The 22,924-nt window shown below is 31.2% G+C and overlaps 1 protein-coding gene and 1 long non-coding RNA gene across 11 annotated transcripts in view; one reads left to right on the top strand and one right to left on the bottom strand.

Annotated features, from left to right (window-relative positions):
• Positions 1–702: 702 nt before the first annotated feature.
• LOC140041004 (uncharacterized) lies at positions 703–22,844 on the bottom strand. Its single transcript, XR_011842801.1, has 3 exons — positions 22,432–22,844; positions 17,792–18,048; positions 703–2,157 (listed from the first exon to the last, which is right to left on the bottom strand). It is a non-coding gene; the product is annotated as an uncharacterized lncRNA (long non-coding RNA).
• Positions 5,681–22,924, top strand: part of LOC140041001 (CLIP-associating protein 1-B-like) — a 61,382-nt gene continuing 44,138 nt past the window's right edge. For 8 of the 10 annotated variants that reach the window (XM_072087347.1, XM_072087344.1, XM_072087343.1 and 5 more), the window contains exons 1-7: positions 6,752–6,838; positions 9,731–9,774; positions 11,247–11,303; positions 11,876–11,967; positions 13,400–13,475; positions 15,321–15,418; positions 16,119–16,189. In XM_072087347.1, the coding sequence (XP_071943448.1) occupies positions 6,805–6,838; positions 9,731–9,774; positions 11,247–11,303; positions 11,876–11,967; positions 13,400–13,475; positions 15,321–15,418; positions 16,119–16,189 (472 nt within the window). In that variant the 5' untranslated portion in view covers positions 6,752–6,804. Of the gene's footprint in view, positions 5,705–6,751; positions 6,839–9,730; positions 9,775–11,246; positions 11,304–11,875; positions 11,968–13,399; positions 13,476–15,320; positions 15,419–16,118; positions 16,190–18,180; positions 18,335–22,924 lie in introns of those variants that run through there. The other 2 variants (XM_072087338.1, XM_072087349.1) reach the window with 2 other exon arrangements.

Genomic DNA, 22,924 nt, shown 5'->3' with positions numbered 1-22,924 from the left:
TAGATCTTTGGCAGTCCGAGACAAAAATAGAGTCTTTGCTGAGGTACGTGGTGACACCAATTCGTCAAATTTATAATCATTGTAATATTATCACAATCACGTCAGTGTAATCATCGATAATAATTATCATCATTCTTAAAATCATTATTTGTCTATCATGACATCATCAACATCATTGTTATTGATCTGTTGGTTTTCATCAACATATATTCGGCATCAGTTTTTACTTCTCCTAATATTCAGTTGAATCATAGGCCTATTTGTAAATTTACCACAAAAAAAAAAGGGTAAAAGCAGAAATTAAATGCTAGTTTCAACTTTTATATTTTACCGACATTAATCTTAATTTTTAAAAAGTTTTTTTCCCACAAAATTTCCATTCATTTAATTTGCGTTAAATGTATAGCTAGCTAAACGTAACTTTACCGTGTGTGTTCAATTAGTCACATACATCAGGGAAAAATTTCATTTTAAAATTTTGTTTAGAAATATTGCTAATCAAACTAATTTTTGAGTCGAGAAACATGGTTTTGTATTGTATTTTTTGCTATACAATTTTCAAAATGTGTAGCAATAAGGTTGTTTTGTATAGCTTTTTGCTATGCTACACTGGCGAAATTATTCCCTGCATACATACAAAAATGAATCAAAACATTGGTACTTATGTAATGAATTTATTTCAACAAAATTATTATTGCATATTTTATTAATTTATTTAGTGTAAAAATAGAATAAAAATAATATTACAGTATGAACAATACATTTAACTAGAACCTAGTAATGTATAGGCTATGCAGGTGTCTAATTAATTTATCAAAAACAATTTCGGCAACATATTTCTCGATTATACACATAAATCCAGCGCAATGTTTATTCAATATAAAGTATAAAATTAATAGATTTATATATTGACAAATAAAAATGTATCGTTATATACGTAATTTGAACGTTCACGAACGATATCCCCCAATTTTATTATTTTTGCAAAGGTCATTGAAGCGTGCAATCTGACGTATGACGTCACATATTTGAAATGTACACACATAAGATGGCGGAATCGACAAAATGAAATAAATTAGTCAACACATAAGATTGCAAGCATTATTCAGGATTTATACTATAACTATATTGCATCATTTTAATCTTTAAATAAGGTAGGTATGAACATGGCAATTAATGGCGAGTGGCAAGAAAAGCATTGCATTGAAAGTCGGATGTTTATCTTGGAATTACACCACCACCAAACCAATACCAACGTAACGATGTGGCAGCAGCCCTCTCTCAGCCAGAGAGTGTCACGCTTGCTCGACCTCTTTATGATCGTGGTAACCGCGCTTTTTTTGCGAACACATTGTCTAGGCATAGGCCTAGGCCGTGTGCCTGGTCTGCATAATAATAAGAATAAATATTTTAATATAGGTTTTGAAACTTTTTCAAATTTTTAATTGAACATGATACATCACTAACGGTTTAACCACAAATTGGCCTAAATACTACTCTCTGACTGTACTGACTACAGTGTACTTTGGTACAATTAATTAATGAATGACAGTTGTATATAATTATTTACATGCTAATTAAACTTAATTACACTGTACTTTGTTCTTATTAATTAAATTAAACATTAGTTTATTGTTGAAGTGCTACTAGTAGTACTACTCTAGTCCATCAATCAGTTTTGTTCTTTATACCATAAATCATAAAGAATATTTTTAAATTAAATGTAGAGAAATGATGAACGGTCCAGGTAGCAGTTGTGGTCTAGGCCAGGAACACTCTTCCCTGGTCTAGGCCTAGCTTCAAATAAAACATAATAAAGTATATGGAAATCTAACAATATAGTTATCAAATTATTACTATAATAATTATGAGTAAATTCCATGTAATTGTGACTGGTAGGTTCATGCTCAGGGTGACAGTACAACATTTTACAATAAAAATGTAAATATGACACCTATGACACTTTTTGTTGAATTTAAAAAAAGTTAACATACATTCTTTGGAAATTTGGCATTTTGGAGATGTCTCACCTTTCATCTATTCATTAATTAGAATGTGTGACTCTTAACTACTTTACTTTGGGCCTTTCGTCTTTAATTAGTCATTCTTTTACTGGATATCCCATCTGATGATAACGTCTCTCGGTTCCATTGTTTTCTGAAAGAATAATTTATAGTAGAAATTTAAAGTCTGACATTCTAATAATATAATATCTAACATACAATCTTTCAAAAGTTGATAAAAACCTTAATTTATTTCATGTTGGAAAGTTAACATTGTGTGTATAGATACTGTTATCCCAAAATCAAACTCTAAAAACCGGAAACTATCCCAAAATGTTGTAAGATCCCAAAACATTGTAAATTCAACAACAAAACAGTGGAGCTGTAGCTAGTTGGTTAAAGGAAAGGAACACCCTGGGCTAAATGTGCCACTGTGCTTATAGATAAATGTAATAAAAACATGATTACAATGGTTCAAGGTACAATAGTAAGCAATTTAGTTAAAAAATAGACTTTTAAACGACAACATATCGGAAATTGAACAGCGCCATTTTGACAGGTTAAGAGCAATTATGTGACGTCAGATTAGGTGGACGCATTCAAGCAAATCCAAGCGTCCATCGTCTTAGTACAGTATTTCAATATGGAAGTGCGGGATATAACCATAAAATAAAATCAATTAAATAGCCTAACATACCTAATATTTTTGGAATATGGCTTGAAGTTTTTATAATTAAGAAAATTTGGAACCAGAATATACAGAAAGTGAGTTAGTTTTGCGTCGTGCTGATGAGGAAAAAAGAACATTCTCGAGCATAACAAGCCGTCTAAGAATGGTGTACTTTCGGCCAGTGTATCTTTACTGTATGCCTTACTAGGCCTAGAACTCGTGTTGAACGAAAATAAAGTAGACACTGCATCGTCAACCAACAGCCTCCGTTTGGAAGGTTTGCCAGTTAATTCCCCTACCAAATCCCGTTTGAAACAGCTAGGCAATAAATGTAACAATAGATTAACATTAACAATAGCTGAAAGATTTACGAATTGGCTTGCAGAAGAAAAGATCGATCGAAGGTTTGTTTACCAAGTCAGCGGATGCTCATACCGTGTCATCGCCGTCCTGCATGACCGCATGTCGCGTTATTAGCCAATCATATTAGCGGATTCGCTTAGCCAATAGAATCGCCGAATGCAACCGCAAATCTTAAAATTTTCGTCGGCCGTATCTGACGTCACAAACAGGCTGCTATGAGCACAAGATGGCGATTTTCAAATGTCTTAAAAACAGCTTTAAAATCCTGTTTACTAGAAAACTACAAATCCGATTTAAACATAAATTGTGCTGAATATTAAGTTGGTAGGGTTACTTTTATAATAGTTAGGTAAGATATTAGAGTGTTCCTTTCCTTTAACATGCTTGCCTTCCTCTCCCAAGGTCAAAGGTTCAATCCTGACCTACAGTAGTACTACCAGTACCAGTGTTGTAACTCACAACTTTTTTAACTCCACTCCTTACGCTTCAATTGAGACAACTACAGTGTATAGCTCCCTCAGGGAATAATTTCGCCAGTGTAGCATAGCAAAAAGCTATACAAAACAACCTTCTTGCTACACATTTCTACAATTGTGTAGCAAAAAATACAATACAAAACTATGTTTCTTGACTAAAAAATCAGTTTGATTAGCAATTTTGCTAAACAAAATTTTCAAATGAAATTTTTCCCTGTCCCTGTGTACCTTGTCTGTATTGATATTTATTTAGTGCAGTACTAATAATTTCTAATAATTTTGTTAAATTTTTAAAAAGTAATTGTGCAAGAAATCCTCATCTCATGTGAATGATATGTTTCCAAGGCTAAATGCAATGAATTCAAAGCTTGCCTTATATGTACCCAACTTTGATGTCCACTTTGACAGTTAACAATACAATAGAGAGCAGTAACAATTGATAGATACAAAACAACTATTGTAACAAGTCATTAAGGAATGAAAACAGAGCTTTGCCAGCTTTAATAAGTCATTCATTGCATTGGGACTTTTTAAGGTGTTGTTGTTAGTGTTTGTGTTTATATTTATTTATAAATTATTATATGGAATATATTAAATGGTAAGTACAGTTGAACAGAATAAAATGGCAAAATTGTATGGCAGAATTGTGTTGCATACTGTAGGCCTATAGTTTGGTTTCATGATTCTATATCCTTGGATGTAATTTCTGAATTTATGTTTTATTTTGTTAGTCATTTGTAGCTACCTGTATGTACTGTTCAGTATTTTGAGAGGTGATGTATTTTGAACAAATTCCATATTGAAATTTATACACCTTATATAAATTATAATGTTTAATAACATTTTCATTGCGTGACAATCTTTTGTCTCAATTAAGACTATAAAAGGTAAATTTACACACACGAACGGTAAGCGAAAAGCTGCGTAGCTTGTCCCATGTAGAATCTGTATTTATCTTGAGCGGAAATCAAAACCGTCCGCTTCGTGTTGTGTGTAGGTAAACGGTCATAATGAATATAATTATAGAGATTCTATTTTTAAAATCAAATTTTCGTTTTTAGTGAAGGACAAAATTAACGTTTTGGGAAGGAGATGAATTTTTTCAATTTTAGAGATTCTATATTTTTATTACCGTTACTGCTCGTCTGTGTAACTTTGTGAGTGACACAGATTGGCTACCCTGTGATGTTTACCTTTCCTATTTGTAATGTTTCAATGTTTGGTGTACATTACTGATTAAACATATTGTAGATAACATGAATTAATAATCAATACAAGAGACTGCTTGAAATGCAACATGAGAACCATTAGTATTGTCTTTGTATGATGACTAAAACAATTAGAGCATCATGTGACCACAGTTGAATACAGATTTTACCGTATAATCCCAGCCCCTAATTTGACCCATATGAATCAGGTCAATTCCATTGTTAAAACCATCCTCTGGTATAATCCCACCCCGCTAGAACACAAAATTGGGCTGGCTTCAGGGGTCGGACTATACCCGGGGACATCTTGGTTTAGGAAAAAAATAGAAAAACTCATTTGAACTGGCTAGAGAGAGGCCTACATCCAGACCAAAATTCAATACTGGGACTATACCCAGGGATATGCCTGTTTGTGAAATCAGACATAAAGTAAGGGGTGGGATTAGACCTGAAGTGGGATTATACCCCTGCGAATTTTCGGAAAATTTGGTATTCAAACCTCCTGAGAATTGTACTTGTATCATTATAGTGTATTACACTTACTGTATTGTAGCTAATGATTACAAAAAAAGGTAATTTCTTTACAAATATGTTTCCTTTTTTTTTTTACAGAAGAATGACAGTAAGTCCTTAATTTTGCTGTGAACGTGATTCTTCCAACGAGAGTTACGATGGGAGAAATATCACTGGATGATATTGCGGCAAAGGTTTTGAGATCGGACACACAAGTGCGTATTCAGGCTAGCAAAGAACTGCAAGAGTACCTTGCGGTGAAATCTAACCCTGTCAAATGCGAGAACCTTGACAGGCTCATTGATGGCCTCGTAGGGTGGGTCAGCAGCAGTAATTTTAAGGTACAGACTGGGTTTTTTTAAAATTTCAACATACACATTACATTACATGAATAAAAGGTCAATTTTCTAATGTCAGAACATTGATGGGCATGATGGCCTGGTAGGGTGGGTCAGCAGCAGTAATTTTAAGGTACAGTACAAACATGTTTATAATGGGTTTTTTTTCAACATGCAAAATACATCCAATGAATAAAAGGTCAAGTTTCTAATGTCGGTTTTATCTTATTAACAAACAGTGCGTCATCTATTAAAGTATTTGACGTTCGACTTGATACTTTTTTTTTTTTGGTTATCAAACTTAAAGAGAAAACACTTCCTATCTATAGCCCATGTGATAATGGTAATAATGTATTGTAGATAGAGAAGTATCCTATATATTTAAGCTTAGAGTTTGCGAATTTTCTTTGTTTGTTTGAATGAATTTTCCGAAATAAAAGAAATTGAATATCAAGAGAAGTTATCAGTTCATTTAAAAATGTCTAAAAAAGAACAATTTTCTAGCTGCTAAGTTTTTTGATGTGTCAATGCAAATGTATTGACCACACAGTAGAATAAATACTGCCATAGACATGCAATTGTATGGTGGTACTTTCTTTGGGTTTTTTTTTTTTGGTGTAAAATTGCTAAAATATTCTTATTTGTTAAAACACTGGTCACATGTGTTGGAGGTTAGTGTAATTCAATACCTTCTAATGGTCAACGTAGATGGACATTATGATGTAACTGAAACTTATTGTAAATCGCCGATTATTAAAAGTGTTTGTGACTCTTACAACATTGCCTTTTAACAAGTGCATATACTGTTGCGGTTTTTTTGCAAGCTTGTTCATTGCATAAAGTTCTGATATTCAGGCAGGCTAAACAACGATACCATGAGAGGGAACTGTTGATTTGTGAAGACTACTCACTTTAATTCCTCAACACAGTTTAGCAGTTTCTACTGTATGTTCATGCATCGACCAACCAAATGATACAATAATGCGTAGGTCTTAGGTTATCGGTCATAAATCGTAAGTTTCTCTAATGATGAACTATTTAAAGCACATTATTATTCCATCAAAACTTCTACAAATCATTTTATGAAGACTACATGTGTTAAAACTCTTATCTTTTAATTGTCTCTATGAGGTACTATAGAACTTTGATACTGTAGGCCTACATAATTTAATGAAATTTTTTTTTCAGCTTTCGTTACATGGTCTTAACTGTCTCATAGTCCTTGTGGAACGTATGGAGGAGAAATTTAGAAGCCATATTGGAACCGGTAAGTAATTTTAAATTTAGACGGGATGTAACAAATTTACGATGGGAAACAAACATGCCCAATACAGCTACTGTACATCCCTGGATTAATTTAAATGATTATCTAACTGTTAGTAGTATAGTTCTGGATAATTATCACATGACAATCATGGAACTGCTGCCCTTTTAATAATTATGCAAATAACTGTATTGTTGACATTTAAATATACAGGCAGGTTATCTTATCACAATTGTTTGTTTTATAATTTATGATTTATTCTGGTATCCATTAATCTCTTCTGTTTATTGGGATAGAGCTAATATTAGATTAAAATATTCAGAAAAAAAACATTTTAATGCTATTAAAATAATCTAGTTCTATCCCTCACTTCCAGTATGTTTTTACTGTATGTTCATTACCTATGTGTGAAGTGTACACACAAGAAATTTTACAGAATTTTATTAGAAAAATATGAATGAATTTGCAAGGTAGCTTTCATTTAATAGAAAATGCTGGTTTCCATAGTGATTATATTGCTCCCAGAATAATTTCCATGGTGATATAAATTTGTATTCATTAATTAGTTATAACATCAGTTCAATAAACTAAAGGAATATGTCAATTAGTCTCAATATTCAATAACTAAACAAAATTATTTACTGAATTATTTGTCATTAAATTAGATAAAATCTATGCAACTGCCATTAAGTTAGAATTTTTAGATAAAATCTATTTAACTGTCATTTAACGAAAACTTTATTGTGGTCCAAATGATCCCAATTTCTTTACTGTTCATACAAACTGTAATTTTCTGGCGTTTCTGTGGGGAAAACCACAAACAAACCCAATGGATGTAGATGTTCAGTTTTAAACTTTGTCTATCAAACTAGTTTGTAGGCCTATGGTAGTGATATGCCCAAATGTATTAGTATTATGAGTCTATGACATCATCATCATGTCCATATATGGGACCATCATGTCCATATATGGGCACATTACATTTTTCTATACATAAATGTTGGTAGTGTACTGTATACAGAGCATTTTCCTACTTTGTGTAATCATTAATTAATAAACATGTAGCACATAATATTATTCATATTGCTGTAGGTCATTCGTATACACTAGTGTCCTTAATAATCAAATATTACAACTCCCTAGAGATTTGTTTTTAACACATTAGTACAAATTGCCTTTAAATCATAATAATTATGACATAATCAAATTAAAACAAGCGTTAATTTGCATACCAATGTACCTGGTAAAATTACAAATGAAATGACAAATGAAATGCAAGGTCAAATGGCGGCCAAGGTCACGTCCTTGTTATATTACATTGCTACTGTGTAACAGATGTTTTGCTAAAAACTAGTTATTTCCACTGATTTCAGCATCAATTTTGAAAAAAGTGTGTACATCTTTACTACTGTACTTTAAAAATTATACTTGATAGTTTTATTAACCCTGACGTTTATTTATACTACTGTAAATTTGTGAATCATTAGAGTAAAGTAATTTGTGATACTGTATCAATATTAATCATCAGTAATTCAATTCTGATATAAAATATGAAAATTGGTTTTTCTTTTTTAGAATTTTAGTTTAAAATCAAAACAACACATTGAACATTTGAATATTTATTTGTTGGACTACGCAAGTGAAAAAAAATGATCATGTAATGTACATTGAATGTATTAGAGCTGTAGCTTAGTGGTTGATGTTCTTGCCTTCCAATCCCAAGGTCCGGGGTTCAATCCTGACCTAATGCCAGGGTTGTAACTCTTTCTACTCCACTCCCTAAGCCTTTTAAAAATTATACTATAATTTCTCACTGTTGAATATGAAATAAACAATAAATAACATTTTATTAAATAATGCTACTGTAAGTTCAATGAATGAATATTTAAAATCATTTTATTTCGTGTATGGAGGTCCTCCATGTTTCCGTGTATTTGATTATATCACACAATACAAGAGTTGTCATTGCAGTACACTCATAATGGTATTGATCAGTGAATGGCACCGCTAATTGACTTTCATAATAATAATACTGGGATTTGTAAAATGCTCCCATGAGCTGTAAATAATAGCTAAAGCACAAGGGTTATCTACACATTGTTGGTTTGAGTTTTTATAACAAGTCTATGATTGATTTGGGAAATCAAAGCCAACACTGCAATCATCTGCACATCCGTAAATTAATTATTTTTCTACTACATGTTCATAGATCATAAAGCGCTGTCTACACTATCAAACTATGACAAAAAAGTGTGATTAGCCCAAATATAGTAGTGATATGTCCAAATATGGTAATGATATCATGTCCATAAAAACTATGATGTGCCGAAATATGGTAGTAATATGCCCAAATATGGTATTGATATGCCCAAATATGGTATTGATATGACATCATCATGTCAATATATGGGCACATCACATTTTTTGTCACATAAAGTTTGATAGTGTAGACAGAGCTTAACAATATCAACCTCTTCTTGTTCCCACAGTCATATTTTTTAAAAAGCCTGATTTATAACTACTGTACTGTATCTTCTCAACAAACTGTGATAGAAATATTCATATGCTGTAGTACTTTTCAATTTAATATTTTAAGAGAATAGTTAAAGTATCCCCTTTTGTATGTTAATTTATCTAGGTATTGTTATTAAGTCCTTGTAAAAAATGTCTTTAATCTTTAATGATGGATTATACCATTTTCTATAGGGGATACTAATATTCAAGAGGTTTTACAGTGTATGAAGTACTCTTTTGACCATATTGAATGTTTTGAACATAGAAATAATGATTGTTTATGTGAGATGTACAGTATTGAGTAATAAAATAATTCATTCATAATTATATAGGCTTAAACATAGAAAGCTAATGATCAAATTGTTTATTTTTTTTTTCCAGTAATGCCCGCAGTCACAGATAGACTTGGAGACAGTAAAGATCAGGTAGGTTAACAAGAAATACCAACTGAAATACTTTGCTTTCAGAATATGCAGAAATGCAAAGACTGGATGTGAATATTTAAGTTTTACTCTGACCATTATTATCAGTCTAGGCCTAAGCTATAGACTTTCTTAAATCATGTATACCAAAAGGTCCATATCCCCCACCCCCTATTTTTCTAAAGCGTTTCTCCTTTATCTTTATCCTTGAACTTACAGTAGCAAAAGCCCTGACTATTAAGGGTCTCGCGCTCAAGGTTCGATGCTTAACAACATCATCCATGTTTTTTTTTTAATAGTTGAGAGATTATTTAGAGGGTTAGGTTAAGCGATATTTAGGAAGTACAGTAGGTCAGTCTTGTTATTCTTTATCATAGAAAATAATTTGGGTCATGAATTATTCTTGATTTCTGCCTTAACCCAATATAGGGAAAAAAATAATGCGGCCTGGGTAACTCTGTATGCTACTCTTCTTAGTTACTCCTACAGTATAATAAGTTATTTGTTGAGTGTCAATTGAGACCTTAATTCAGCTCCATTAGATTTCTTTAGCAAGCCCAATGTCATTGACATGCCTTCACCAAGCCCCTAAACAATCCCTTGTCACTGTGCTGTTGGTTTAAGTTAATCAGGTTACGGCAGAGTAAACTGAACACAATACAACTGTTTGTTCCCCTCCTACTCATGTGCTAAATGATACCAACTTCTAGTTTCTGGGTTTGTAAACTTGTAGCTAATTGTATTCAATGTATACGTTGTCATTTGATCTATGTTATGATGGATTCATCTTTAATTAATTAAATGTGTGTTTGTATATTAAGCCTATCTACTGGCCATCTACATACTGTATGACTTAGTTATACTGTCTATACAGTGAGAGGCCAATATCAACTATTCGTAAAGCGCTGTCTACACTATCAAACTAGTTTGACAAAAAAAGTGTGATGTGCCCAAATATAGTAGTGATATGACATCATGTTTATATATGGGCACATCATATTTTTTGTCACATAAAGTTTGATAGTGTAAACAGAGCTTTATACAAAGAGAGAGAGGGTAAATTACATATAAAAGGACATTTCGTTTTAAATTGAACATCAGTTTACTAATGGTATGTTGATTGATGCAATTAATGGATAGTGTATAGTTCATTTTACATCAAAACACAAAAAGTTTTCTTAATAAACAGTGAATGTTTACTTTTATTCGCTATGCTATTTAGCTTTAGCAGTGGAACAAATAATAGGACATTCCTATAGTTATGAAGTCCTACTTAATGGTAGTAATTAATATAACTGGTAAAATCTACAGTTATAAAGTTCTACTAAATGTTTTGTCCTAGTACAGTAGTATGATTGATATAGGTAATAAATAGTTCATTACTAGTAATGATACGGGTAATAATAAAACAAATAATTCAGGAATATTGTTACTATTTTCTCTTAATCATTTTCTTCTTTATAAACATACGGTAGGTACGAGAGGATGCCCAAGCTTTAATACAGAAATTGATGGCTGTATCATCATCACAGGTTAGTATTAATAGTCATCATATCATCACAGATTAATAACAAACTTATCACAATCATTATCATCACTGATTAGAAAAATTATAATCATTATCATATCGTCATTACATAGAGACTATTTGTATTTTGCGCTATATAAATTTAAAACCATATACTGTAATCATTATCATCATCATCATCATGCATGATCATCATGCATCATCATTGTCATCATCATTATCATCATCATCATCATCATCATTTTTATCATCATTATCATGCTGTATCATCATCATCATACATCATCATCACAGATTATTCAACTTTGTTTATCCACAAGTAAACCGTTCTGGTTCGTCATTAAACCACCCCAGAGGACACTTCTTCGTGTAACGTCATTTCCAATCTTTTGAATCTCCTAAATGGTAACTACTATCCTTTGTTTGTAAGTACATCATTTTTATCCCCCAGTTCCTCCTCGTCAGCTAAACTACATAAATGGATTACATATTTGTGTTCCTTTTGGGTACTATAACATTTTAAAAGACAATACATAGTATATTTATTATAATTGGTAACAAATGTTTTTCTTGCAGTATGTTTTTGAACGACTTATGAAAGCCTTTGTACATAAAAATTGGAGAGTGCGAGAAGAAGTTTTACATTGTCTGCAACAAACAATAAATATGTAAGTATTCTATTAAGAATATCAATAAATATCAATCAATATCAATCAATATCAATAAATATCAATCAATATCAATAAATATCAACCAATATCAATCAATATCAATCAATATCAACATTATAAATGATAACACACTATTCTGACAAAATTTGAAAAACAACCTTTAATGTTAATATTTAATTAAAAGATTACAGTTGTTTTGTTGAAAAATTAGCATGGGGACTTATAATTAATGAAGACATGTGGAGTTGGACATAAAAACCAGTATGTAATATAATTCTGTGTACAATTTAGTGCAATTAACACAACAGTAGGCCAACCCTGATTTGATCTCATTATATTTTAGGATTTCATGTGGAGATACAAAATCTGTCTACTGCCCTCTATTTATAAGCTTTATAATTAAACAATATCAGGGAGAATTCACTCTTCCCTGACAATATAAACATAAAAAATTGCCAAGGAAAGAAAGGATTTAGAATTTTAATTGAAAAGCTGCTTTTAATATTTTAAATGATAATTTTAGTGAGTACCATACTTAACTTGCCAACCCTAAATGCTTGAGGATCAGCATATACAATGTTTGGCCTACAGGTATTCAATTCAGTATGGTACATTTAAATTTATAGCATTTGGCTTTCTGCCCTCTACAGTTTAGCTAAAAAGTTTGTTTGTTTGTTATCTAAATATATTTTTATTATGCTAATTGTGAAGATTTTCATGTTTTACTAAATTTATTTTAATATATTAATAATTATCGTTCAATTTTTATTAATGCTACCATCTTGGCAGTGAGAAGGACCGGTATGCTATTCGTTATTTTATATTACTTTTATCATCTTTTACATGTGGTTAAAATAAAAAATTCTACAATATAGTTTCTGTGTTATGTTCTAGGTGTCCTAATTTGTTTGTTCATTTATTGTTTGTTGATAGAGTATCACTTAGTATATGTTGTTATTTGTTATGTTTTTTGTAGTATTTTATCTGTAAATTTCTCATTTTGTCAGTAGAATGCTGCACATACACACTGTATTTTTGTAATTTGATACATCATCACTTTTAATTTAAACAAAATCATTTTGTAGCATTTCCATAAACATTTTAAACGGTTTTGATTGGGTATTGTAGTTGCTGGTTTGGAGTTCTTGAACAGAATGGAAGGTCTTAAAACTCTAATAGGATTGTAATTGCGTCAGATGTGTTTGCCCTACTTTTACAATACATCAGAGTAGGGCAAAAACATCTGACCAAAAGTCTAATACTTGATTTGGTTTTAGTAAAATATTCTTTAATAACTCTTGGCTGTGGTAACACATTAAGACTAGGTGACCCAAGCTATCTCTGCACAATTACTACTACTATCACACTGTTAGTTAAAATTATCTGTATGATTGATAGTATTGGTGAATTTGTACTTTTGTCATTTCAGATACGGAGCTGGCTCCCTTGTTCTTTCAAAGCTTGTTCCATCCATTTGTAAACTCTTAGGTGATCCCAACAGCCAGGTAATATTTTAGTCATTTTAAGGCCAATTTACACAAACGTGCGATAATGGTAAGCGGAAAATTGTGTAGCTTGTCCCACATAGAATCATATCTTTTATCCTGAGCGGAAACCGCCCGTCCACTCCGCGTTTTGTGTATGATCATAAGAAATACATAGATTCAATATTTTTATTACCGTTTTTGCTTATCTGTGTAAATTGGCCTTTATGGAGAAAAACATTTATAATTTGTTCTAATAATATAATGCACTAAATATGCTGTACTGCCTTCAAACTATACTGTATCCATATTTGAACATATTATTATTATAAAGTACTATGTATAAACACTGTAGTGTACTGCCTAAACTTTATATCATTTAAAATATTGTACAGTCAACTCTCCCAATATTGAACTCTCTAAAACCAGAAACTCTCCCAAAACCAGACTTTTCTTAAGGTTCAAAATGTCTCAAATTCATATTTACCATTAGAAACACATTCAAAATACTTTTTGGAATACCAGACCAGTATTGGGAGAGTTGACTGTATTATGATTTTAATGACTTTTTAAATTTAATTTTTATACCGGTTTTGATTTTGATTCCAAAACATTTTAATGATCGTGCGAGACATCAGTGATTTTTTTCATGTCTTCTACAATTTATGTTTGTTATTGTTTAATATTATCCGTGACCTTCAATCGTTATTAAATTAGAAATCGTGTATACTAGTTGATGAGCTAATTATCGCTTCCAACCGACGTATAAAACCAGTTTGAGGAATGCTAATTGCCGCAATAAATCAACGGATTAGGCAATGCATTAACGGCGACAAGGGCACACAAACCAGTTGAAAATACCTGACACGATAATGAAACTTGTCAACTTCATCTTTTGAAAAGGCTAGAATTAAAAGCTAAAGCTCGCTCCAAACACGGATAAACGTGATGATCTCAAAATCACCTGGTCCTATGCGTCACATTTAGGTCGTTAGTTAGCTTCAATGCGTATATTTTGACGCAAAACGATTCAGAGTTTATATATGTCGCATGGTATTTTTTTAATAGCAATTAGTTTATATATAATTATTAAAATATTAAATGGCATCATTTGATAACGAAGCAAAAGTAAGTATAAATAGTTTTGATAAATTAATTTGATGACAGCTCATCTAACCTAGTGTAATATTTAAGATACTAACATTATTAATTTGTTTATCAAATGCTCTTAAAATTAATGGGTAATTTAGAATTAACAATTTAGCAATCATAATTTAAAAGTAAATTATTACTAAATTGATTTTAAAAGAGATGTGCAACTGTCTGAAGCTGATCAGTTGTAATATTTTAATAAATTGTTAATGATAAATTACCTAAGGTAAGCTATTTCAAATATGCCGTCTCACTAATGTATTAACTTGACCACATCTTTATAGAAGGGGTTTATAGCGACTGGTTTATAGGTGTGAAAGTTAGTTCCCAATTTATAGGAAAATATGAAATATCCTTGCGGAAATATGGATCATTCCAAAACAAACTTTTCTCTTACATTGAGAAAACTAGAAACATTCCCGAAAATTCAATTTCTTTAAAATCTATTCTGAAAATATTTAGCTAGCCATAAAGTTGTTGTACATAATTTCTTAATGGATACTTGACAATAATAATTAACCTTTTTAAACATTGTTTTTATTGTCAAATATCAAAGTTATAAAAATATTTAAAGAATTTTAAGATGAGCAAATTCCACATTTAGTGTACTTTGGTTATCATTCACTATTTCCTGTTAGTTAATGTTGGTAATTAAGATTTTTTTAATGACATGTAATTAATTAACTTTACGGTATTTTCTGTTTTGTTGCATAGGTAAGGGACACAGCGATCAACACACTTGTTGAAATATACAGACATGTTGGCGAGAAGGTGAGGGTAGACTTGGGAAAGAAAGGAATACCATCATCAAGGTAAGTTCAAAGGTCAACATGAATGTGAATTTAAGTTCAAAGGTCAACATGAATGTGAATTTAAGTTCAAAGGTCAACATGAATGTGAATTTAAGTTCAAAGGTCAACATGAATGTGAATTTAAGTTCAAAGGTCAACATGAATGTGAATTTAAGTTCAAAGGTCAACATGAATGTGAATTTAAGTTCAAAGGTCAACATGAATGTGAATTTAAGTTCAAAGGTCAACATGAATGTGAATTTAAGTTCAAAGGTCAACATGAATGTGAATTTAAGTTCAAAGGTCAACATGAATTTGAATTTAAGTTCAAAGGTCATCAAGTTAATAGCTCGAAGTATGTTGGTAGATGATAGTAGGTTTTATTTTGCAAATCTATGGTCCTTCTTCATTTATAAATATAATATTTCTAAGGCTCTGTCAACACTATCTAATTAGTTTGACAAAAAAAGTGTGATGTGCCCAAATATGGTAGTGATATGCCCAAATATGGTATTGATATGCCCAAATATGGTATTGATATCATCAGGTACATATATGGGCACATCACATTTAATTTGATAGTGTGATGCCTACTGAATCCATAAATAACTTTTCCAATCTAATTACTTAATTGTAATCTTTGTGAGATTACACACATAAAGTTATTGACTGCCGAATGCAAAGAGGATAACAAGCGTTTATTCTGATTGGTTTATTTCAGATTATCAATAATTTATGCAAAGTTTGACGATGTGAAGCGATCTGGCGGAATGCTCGTTAATCCTGAATTCGGTGAGTAAAAAGATGATTGTATATACCCATGAGAAATAACGATCAATTTCATTGCAGATTGAGCTTAAAATAACTAGAAATTGGGTCAAAGGTCATCTGACAATGAGATATAAAGTCTTTCAAGTTTTATCATTTTTATTAAATTATATAATAATTAAGTAAAATTAACACTTTTTAAAATCTTAGATTTGGTTGGTTTTTGCACTCTTACAAATTTTATATTTTGTATTTTCTTCATCCGCTCTTTATTATGGGTGTTTCATAGATTTTGTCCATTTAAGTTTAGTATAATAATTAATATTCAATTGTGTATTATTATGGGTGTGTTCGCATTAGAAGTTGAAAGTGAATTTCAACAGGTTTTAGACTAGTGGTGAGATCTTTTAGTGTAACTCTAGGGTGGGTACAAAAATCAGATACACGTCCCAATAAAAAGTGTATTTGCAAAGATTTTATTCAATGTTTTTCATTAATTTTCCCATGTTTTATTAAGTTTTCTCAGTTAATTTTTTTTTTCATTGAAATTTGATCAAATTCCTAAAGATTTTGTAAGTTATTTGATATTAATTTGTTTTATTTCCTGTTTGTGTTTAGCGAAACTGGGAGTGTTCATATAAATAGCTCATTGAAATTTGAATATTGTTTTGATACAGTAGATTTGGCCGCCATGGATGTTTTAGTTAATTTTTTATTATATTGATAGAAATTGCTGGTAACTTGTTGTTTGGTTCAGTTTTTGTTGGTCATTATTTATTCAACTTAACTGTACAAATATTAATTAGTGTTATACTGTGTCCGCCTTTATAAATAATTAAGTATATTAGATAAATAGTGTAAGTTATTCAGTGATATTTGTAAAATGTCCAGTGTGTGATATATTATTTTAAAGAAAAATATTTATATTTAAAATACATTATTTGCATCAACCATTTCTACCCACCAATGCTACCTAGAACAATGTAGTGCAATATATAAACCCACAAAGATATAATGATAAATAAATATATAGTTAAACTGTAAGACTATGTATTGAAGTTTTTGCCCACTCCACCAACACTTTGTACAATGGTCTGTCTACACTATCAAACTTTATGTGACAACAAAATGTGATGTGCCCATATATGGACATGATGATGTCATATCACTACCATATTTAAGCATATCACTACCATATTTGGGCACATCACACTTTTGTGTCAAATTAATTGATAGTGTAGACAGAGCTTTAGATTGTGACATTTCCTTACCTGAGCCCCAACTAGGAAAACTTATTATGAGTTAGATTAAACTTCACATAATAAGCTTTAAAATGAATATACTTGCTAAAGAAACAACAACACATCTATTTGAATATAATATGCATTCAATATAAATACCTTAAATATCAACAAATTTAAATCCTCTTCTCTTTTGTTAAATTGTTGTGTGTTTACCATTGCCCGTTCGTTGGATCAAGTGGGTAGCGTTTACTTCCTATAACTGTGGATTAAGCTAATTTAATATTCATAGCTAAACCATCCCAGACTATCCTAAACACGACAGCATTTTAATTAAATGCACATCAAGTTAATATTGAAAACAATAAACAAACAAACTGCTTACCTGTTAGTATGAGTTCCTCACACCGTTTCAAGCAATGAGAAAGAACCCTTCTTGATTATGAACTTGGTTTTCTTGAATGACTCACATATGCTAGGCTTATGTCAAGGCCACTTTAAAGCTAATGATTGACTTAAAACACCCTTTTTTCTCTCTATTCAGCATTGTAGTAAAACTTGATTGCATATTGCTATTTCAGTACAATCAGCTTTATGATCTTTGACCTCTATACACATCGTGACTTGTGACAATCCAACGTTCTATACAAAAAAATACATGCTCTGTCAAGTAGGCTGTGCTTTGATATAGCTGCATAATTTCCAATATAGCTGAGACAGGAAGTGTTTATGATACTCTTTGAGCTTAGACCTTGTTGTTACTTCATAGTTGTACTATACACACAGGATGGGAATAATGTATGATATATAATACATAACCTTTAACCTCTCTGTTTCCTGACGGTTTTCCTAGTCATGATCTAGGACTGAAAGAGAATGGCTGACGAAAAGACCAAGAAGATCTTGCATATGATAGAATGCATGTATCGTAAGTTTAAGTCTTTTGATTATTGATAAGTGACTCATAGGTCCAGACTGACTGCTGGCTGCTGCCTACAGATGTTTACAACATATTTATGTATGATCAAAACTATTCCAATGAATTGTATGCTATATTCTGTACTGTATGTTTGATGATAGGGCTTTCGGTAGATTTTGGGAGATTTAGTTGCAAGGTATTGGTATGACATCATGTCACTTTAAGATAGAAGGACGTAAAACCCCAATGTTTCTATGATATCACAATTCCAAGACGTTGCTTTCTTTAATAGGAATATTTTGATAGATGATTGTTATGATTTAGATCAGGTATAGTTGGAGGAAGGTATATTGGACAGTTTGACAGTTGGGTTAAAGATTAAAGCTCTGTCTACAGTATCAAACTAGTTTGATAAAAAAAGTGTGATGTACCCAAATATGGTAGTGATATGCCTAAATATGGTAGTGATTACATGTCCATATATGATCATTTTTTGTTATAGTGTAGACAGAGCTTAGAGGATTAATACACTTTAAGCATGCTAAAGCTCTGTCTACACTATCAAACTTTATGTGACAAAAAAATGTGATGTGCCCATATATGGACATGATGATGTCATATCACTACCATATTTGGGCACATCACTACCATATTTGGGCACATCAAACTGTTTTTGTCAAACTAGTTTGATAGTGTAGACAGAGCATTAAAGTGTATGACATTGGGTATGTTATTGGGTATTGCAAATTCAGATTGTGATTAATATTTGACTTTGCTTTGACTAGTGTGTTTTTTTAATCATGACATTTATTATACTATTTTGGAATATTATTACAAAAGATTGAGAATATATATTGTTTATAATACATATTGAATGTTCACATGTAATTTTGTTTCACTATTATAAAGTAGACCGTCCTAATTCTAAAAGTTCCTGTATGTAAAATGTTTCAAATTATTTATTGTTTATATCTATAGCTCTGTCTATACTATCAAACTTAATGTGAAAAAAAATGTGATGTGCCCATATTTGGACATGATGATGTCATATCACTACCATATTTGGACAAGTCACATTTGTTTTGTCAAACTAGATTGACATCTTCATCAGTACTTCTATGATTGGATGATAAGTTGGGAACACGAACGCTAGTTGATCATACCCAGTACCGTTTTGATCGTGCGATCATTCGGGAAACCACCTCACGGCTTTAAAAACATTGTATGTCCTTCATGATTACAATTAGGTAAAATTCTTGAGATTGGCGTTGTCAGACTTACTAACTGTATAGATAAATACGATCATATGATCGCTGAGGACATTATCCTTAACGTTCCAAAAGTGAAAGACCCCTTCCCTGCAATTTTTGACGTTTTTTGGAAAATAATACATATATATCACTTTAAAAACATTAAACCATGTCATTCCTTGTCTTAAATGTACGTTTTATGGTAAATTATGATAAAAAGTGAGAAACAATGCACTACCTAAGTAGCTCGCGGCGATCGACCTCTCGTGGACGGTCTTTAGGCCTAGCCTAGCTAGGCTTAGTTTTGTAGGCCTAGCTGGTAAACATCGGTAACGTAAAAGTGAAATCATATTCTTTAGATTCTTATTCTCTAATGACATGCCCATAAGGCGTAAAAGAAGTTGAGATATCCAACATCTTTAATTTTTTGTAGACAACCTGTTGATCCTAGATATATTTTTTCATGTTTTTAAAATTTAATATTAATTCACGACAACATCTTTTCAGTTATTACGGTCATATTTTGATGGATTCAAATTTGATACAGTATATTTATTAAAACATCGTAAAATTACACGTTGAATTTGTTTACATTATAATATTCACGGCCAATTTAATCAAATCTAATATTTTTTTCTAATTATTGTAGGTCGAAACCTGGGTGAAGTATTTCGTTGATTTTTATTTTATTTATTATTTTTCTGCAATCAGTTTTGCACAATACAATACCTCTAATAAAAATAACTTGAACTTGAACAATAATAGAACATACAGCAAATAAAGAAAAGAGATTTTCAGAATATAAATATTTTTTGTGATAGTCTCAGTAAATACTATATTACAATATGAGTATGACTAAGTAATAAGTCATCTATTGAAAATTGTGTTGGACGATGCAGTGATAATGTTGTGTACTATACTTGTAAATAATTGATAGTTAAAAATGTCAGATAACAACTAGTAAAGTAAATAGCAGAGTTCACAGAAAGGTATTTTAAATACCTAAACAAATACAGATAAATATCTCACCTTTATTGTCCTCTAAAGATATCAATGTAATCTGAATTGGAAAATGACATTTTTTAATCTGATATAAAACTCATTTTACAAATTTATATACAAGATTTATAGATAAAAGTAAGAGTTGTTCATGTACTAATACAGTTACAGACCTTAAATTTAAAAAATATATATATCATCAGTTTTAAAGGGACCAACTGTCATTTGTCTTGCAATATTTTTATACTTTATGCTGGGAACTACTTGTGGAAAAACCCAACAAGCATTTAGACTTTGATCATTTAGAGGATGTACTGCGACCTGACCTAATGTGTTTGTATGAGTTGCCTCCCACTCAAATAATATCCTATTGTGTAGGCTTACAAAACATAATATTGTTTGTAGTAGCGCCCTCTATTTTATAAAAAACACATGTATGCCCTCTATTGTTAGGCAAATAGTGATAATGTCATTACACTATTAGAAATTAATCAATGATACAGCATTACATTATTATTATTAATCTTAATGAAATTTCTAACAGAACAAAGAAGCAAGTTCTTTGTTCGTTTTCTCTCTTATGAAGCCCATTGTTACTCCCTTCTGTATGAGATATTGATGTTCGTCATGTTTTGGTCAATTTGATTACATGTTTAGGAATCTGTTCTAACTGTTTCAAGTTCTATTGCACATTTGAAGAAAAAAAAATTTTTTTACTGGGAAAATTTCATTTTATTATTTTATTTTTAGCAATATTGCTAATCAAACTGATTTTTGAGTTGAGAAACATAGTTTTGTATTGTATTTTGTTGCTACAGAATTTTAGAAATTTGTAGCAAAAAAGTTGTTTTGTATAGCTTTTTGCTATGCTACACTTACTAAATTATTCCCTGTTTTAATTATTAGTTATTGATTCAAATATGAATTAATTTAACCTGCTGTTGAAATGTGAGTTTTAAATAAAACTATACATTTATTCTCACTGGCAATAAATGATACAATTTTTTGTTAAAATTGCGAAATATTGTTACTTATTATTTGAATTAGAATGGCTGGTGAACCTGTACAAGTACAAACTGTTATAATCAAACATCTGTTTGAAATGATGGACAGTTTTCAACATCTTTGTCCATGTTCTTTCATTTCATTGTTTTTCAGGCTCAGTAGATTTTCTAATACCCATTGTCTGGTCACTATTAAACTGAATCAAAGTTACACCAAACAAAATATCAATCATTCCCCAGTCTATTGTCCGATTCACACCTTTGTATCCTCTCAAAACAAAGGGATTTCACTCGTTTAAACATAGTTTTTAATTTGGTAGAAATTTTGAATATCATATAGCAATCATAATCTGGTCATTCACTCGCTGACCATTCCACTGGACATGATCAACCATTGTGTTTTTCCCTTTTTATGCTAATAGGATTATTTACTGTTATTCGTATGGTAATTTATTTATGCGAGAATATTTAAATGAATTGAAACCATTTCATGGTCTTTGAATTGAATATCTTATTGATCTTTTGTGTATCATTTGTATTATCATTAGTATTTTATCAACTCATGGGAATTTTCAAACTAAACAATATAGAGACAAATATTTTGTACTATTGCTAGCTAACAAGATAATTTAAACTTTAAAATGAAAGATGACGCAGAGATAAGAAAATACTTTCTCAAAAGGTTATGACCTCCGGTGAGTGGATGATGAATAATCAATACAATGAGCTTAATCAGTAATTATCTTTGTTAGGAGGGAGGATTTAGACGTCGGTTTAAGCGAGTGTGACAAAAGACTAAGAAAGCGTTGTGTGTTAACACAACCAGTTGTGAATGCAATTGTTCAATGCTTACCTGACCGGGTCTAAATAGCAACTGATACCTCACCAGCTTTAGATAGTTCAAGGTCAAAGGTGACATCCAGAGCTCTTCTTCATCTCGGTGAATCTGTTGTCGGTGTCTGCTGTACATGGTGTACCGCTGATCAACGTCTATAATTAAGTTTTATAGTTAAGTCCGTCGGGGATGAATCGCGGTCATTGATTTCTCCTGCCTTCAATCTTAATATTGAATATTGGTATTTGCTCTTCGGCGTGTGAACTTCTCCCATCTCTATTCAACCGTTACTTTTCTCACTAAGCATATACACTTTCTTGATGTTATCAGTCAGGCTGTCAGATACAATATATTAATATGAGAGACTCAACCTTTTACATTTTGGAGTTTGTTTATTGGAAATACTATAGCAGATTGTTGTACTCATGGAACCAGTTGTAAACCCAGACAGAACATTTTCTCATTATTAGCAACTTGGCCACTTGCGAACTAAAATATGTTTGTCATATTG

Source organism: Antedon mediterranea, chromosome 2, assembly GCF_964355755.1.
Source record: "Antedon mediterranea chromosome 2, ecAntMedi1.1, whole genome shotgun sequence".
NCBI classification, from domain to species: Eukaryota; Metazoa; Echinodermata; class Crinoidea; order Comatulida; family Antedonidae; genus Antedon; species Antedon mediterranea.
Note: the sequence above shows the minus strand (reverse complement) of the source record. Positions and strands in the feature narration are given on the sequence as shown.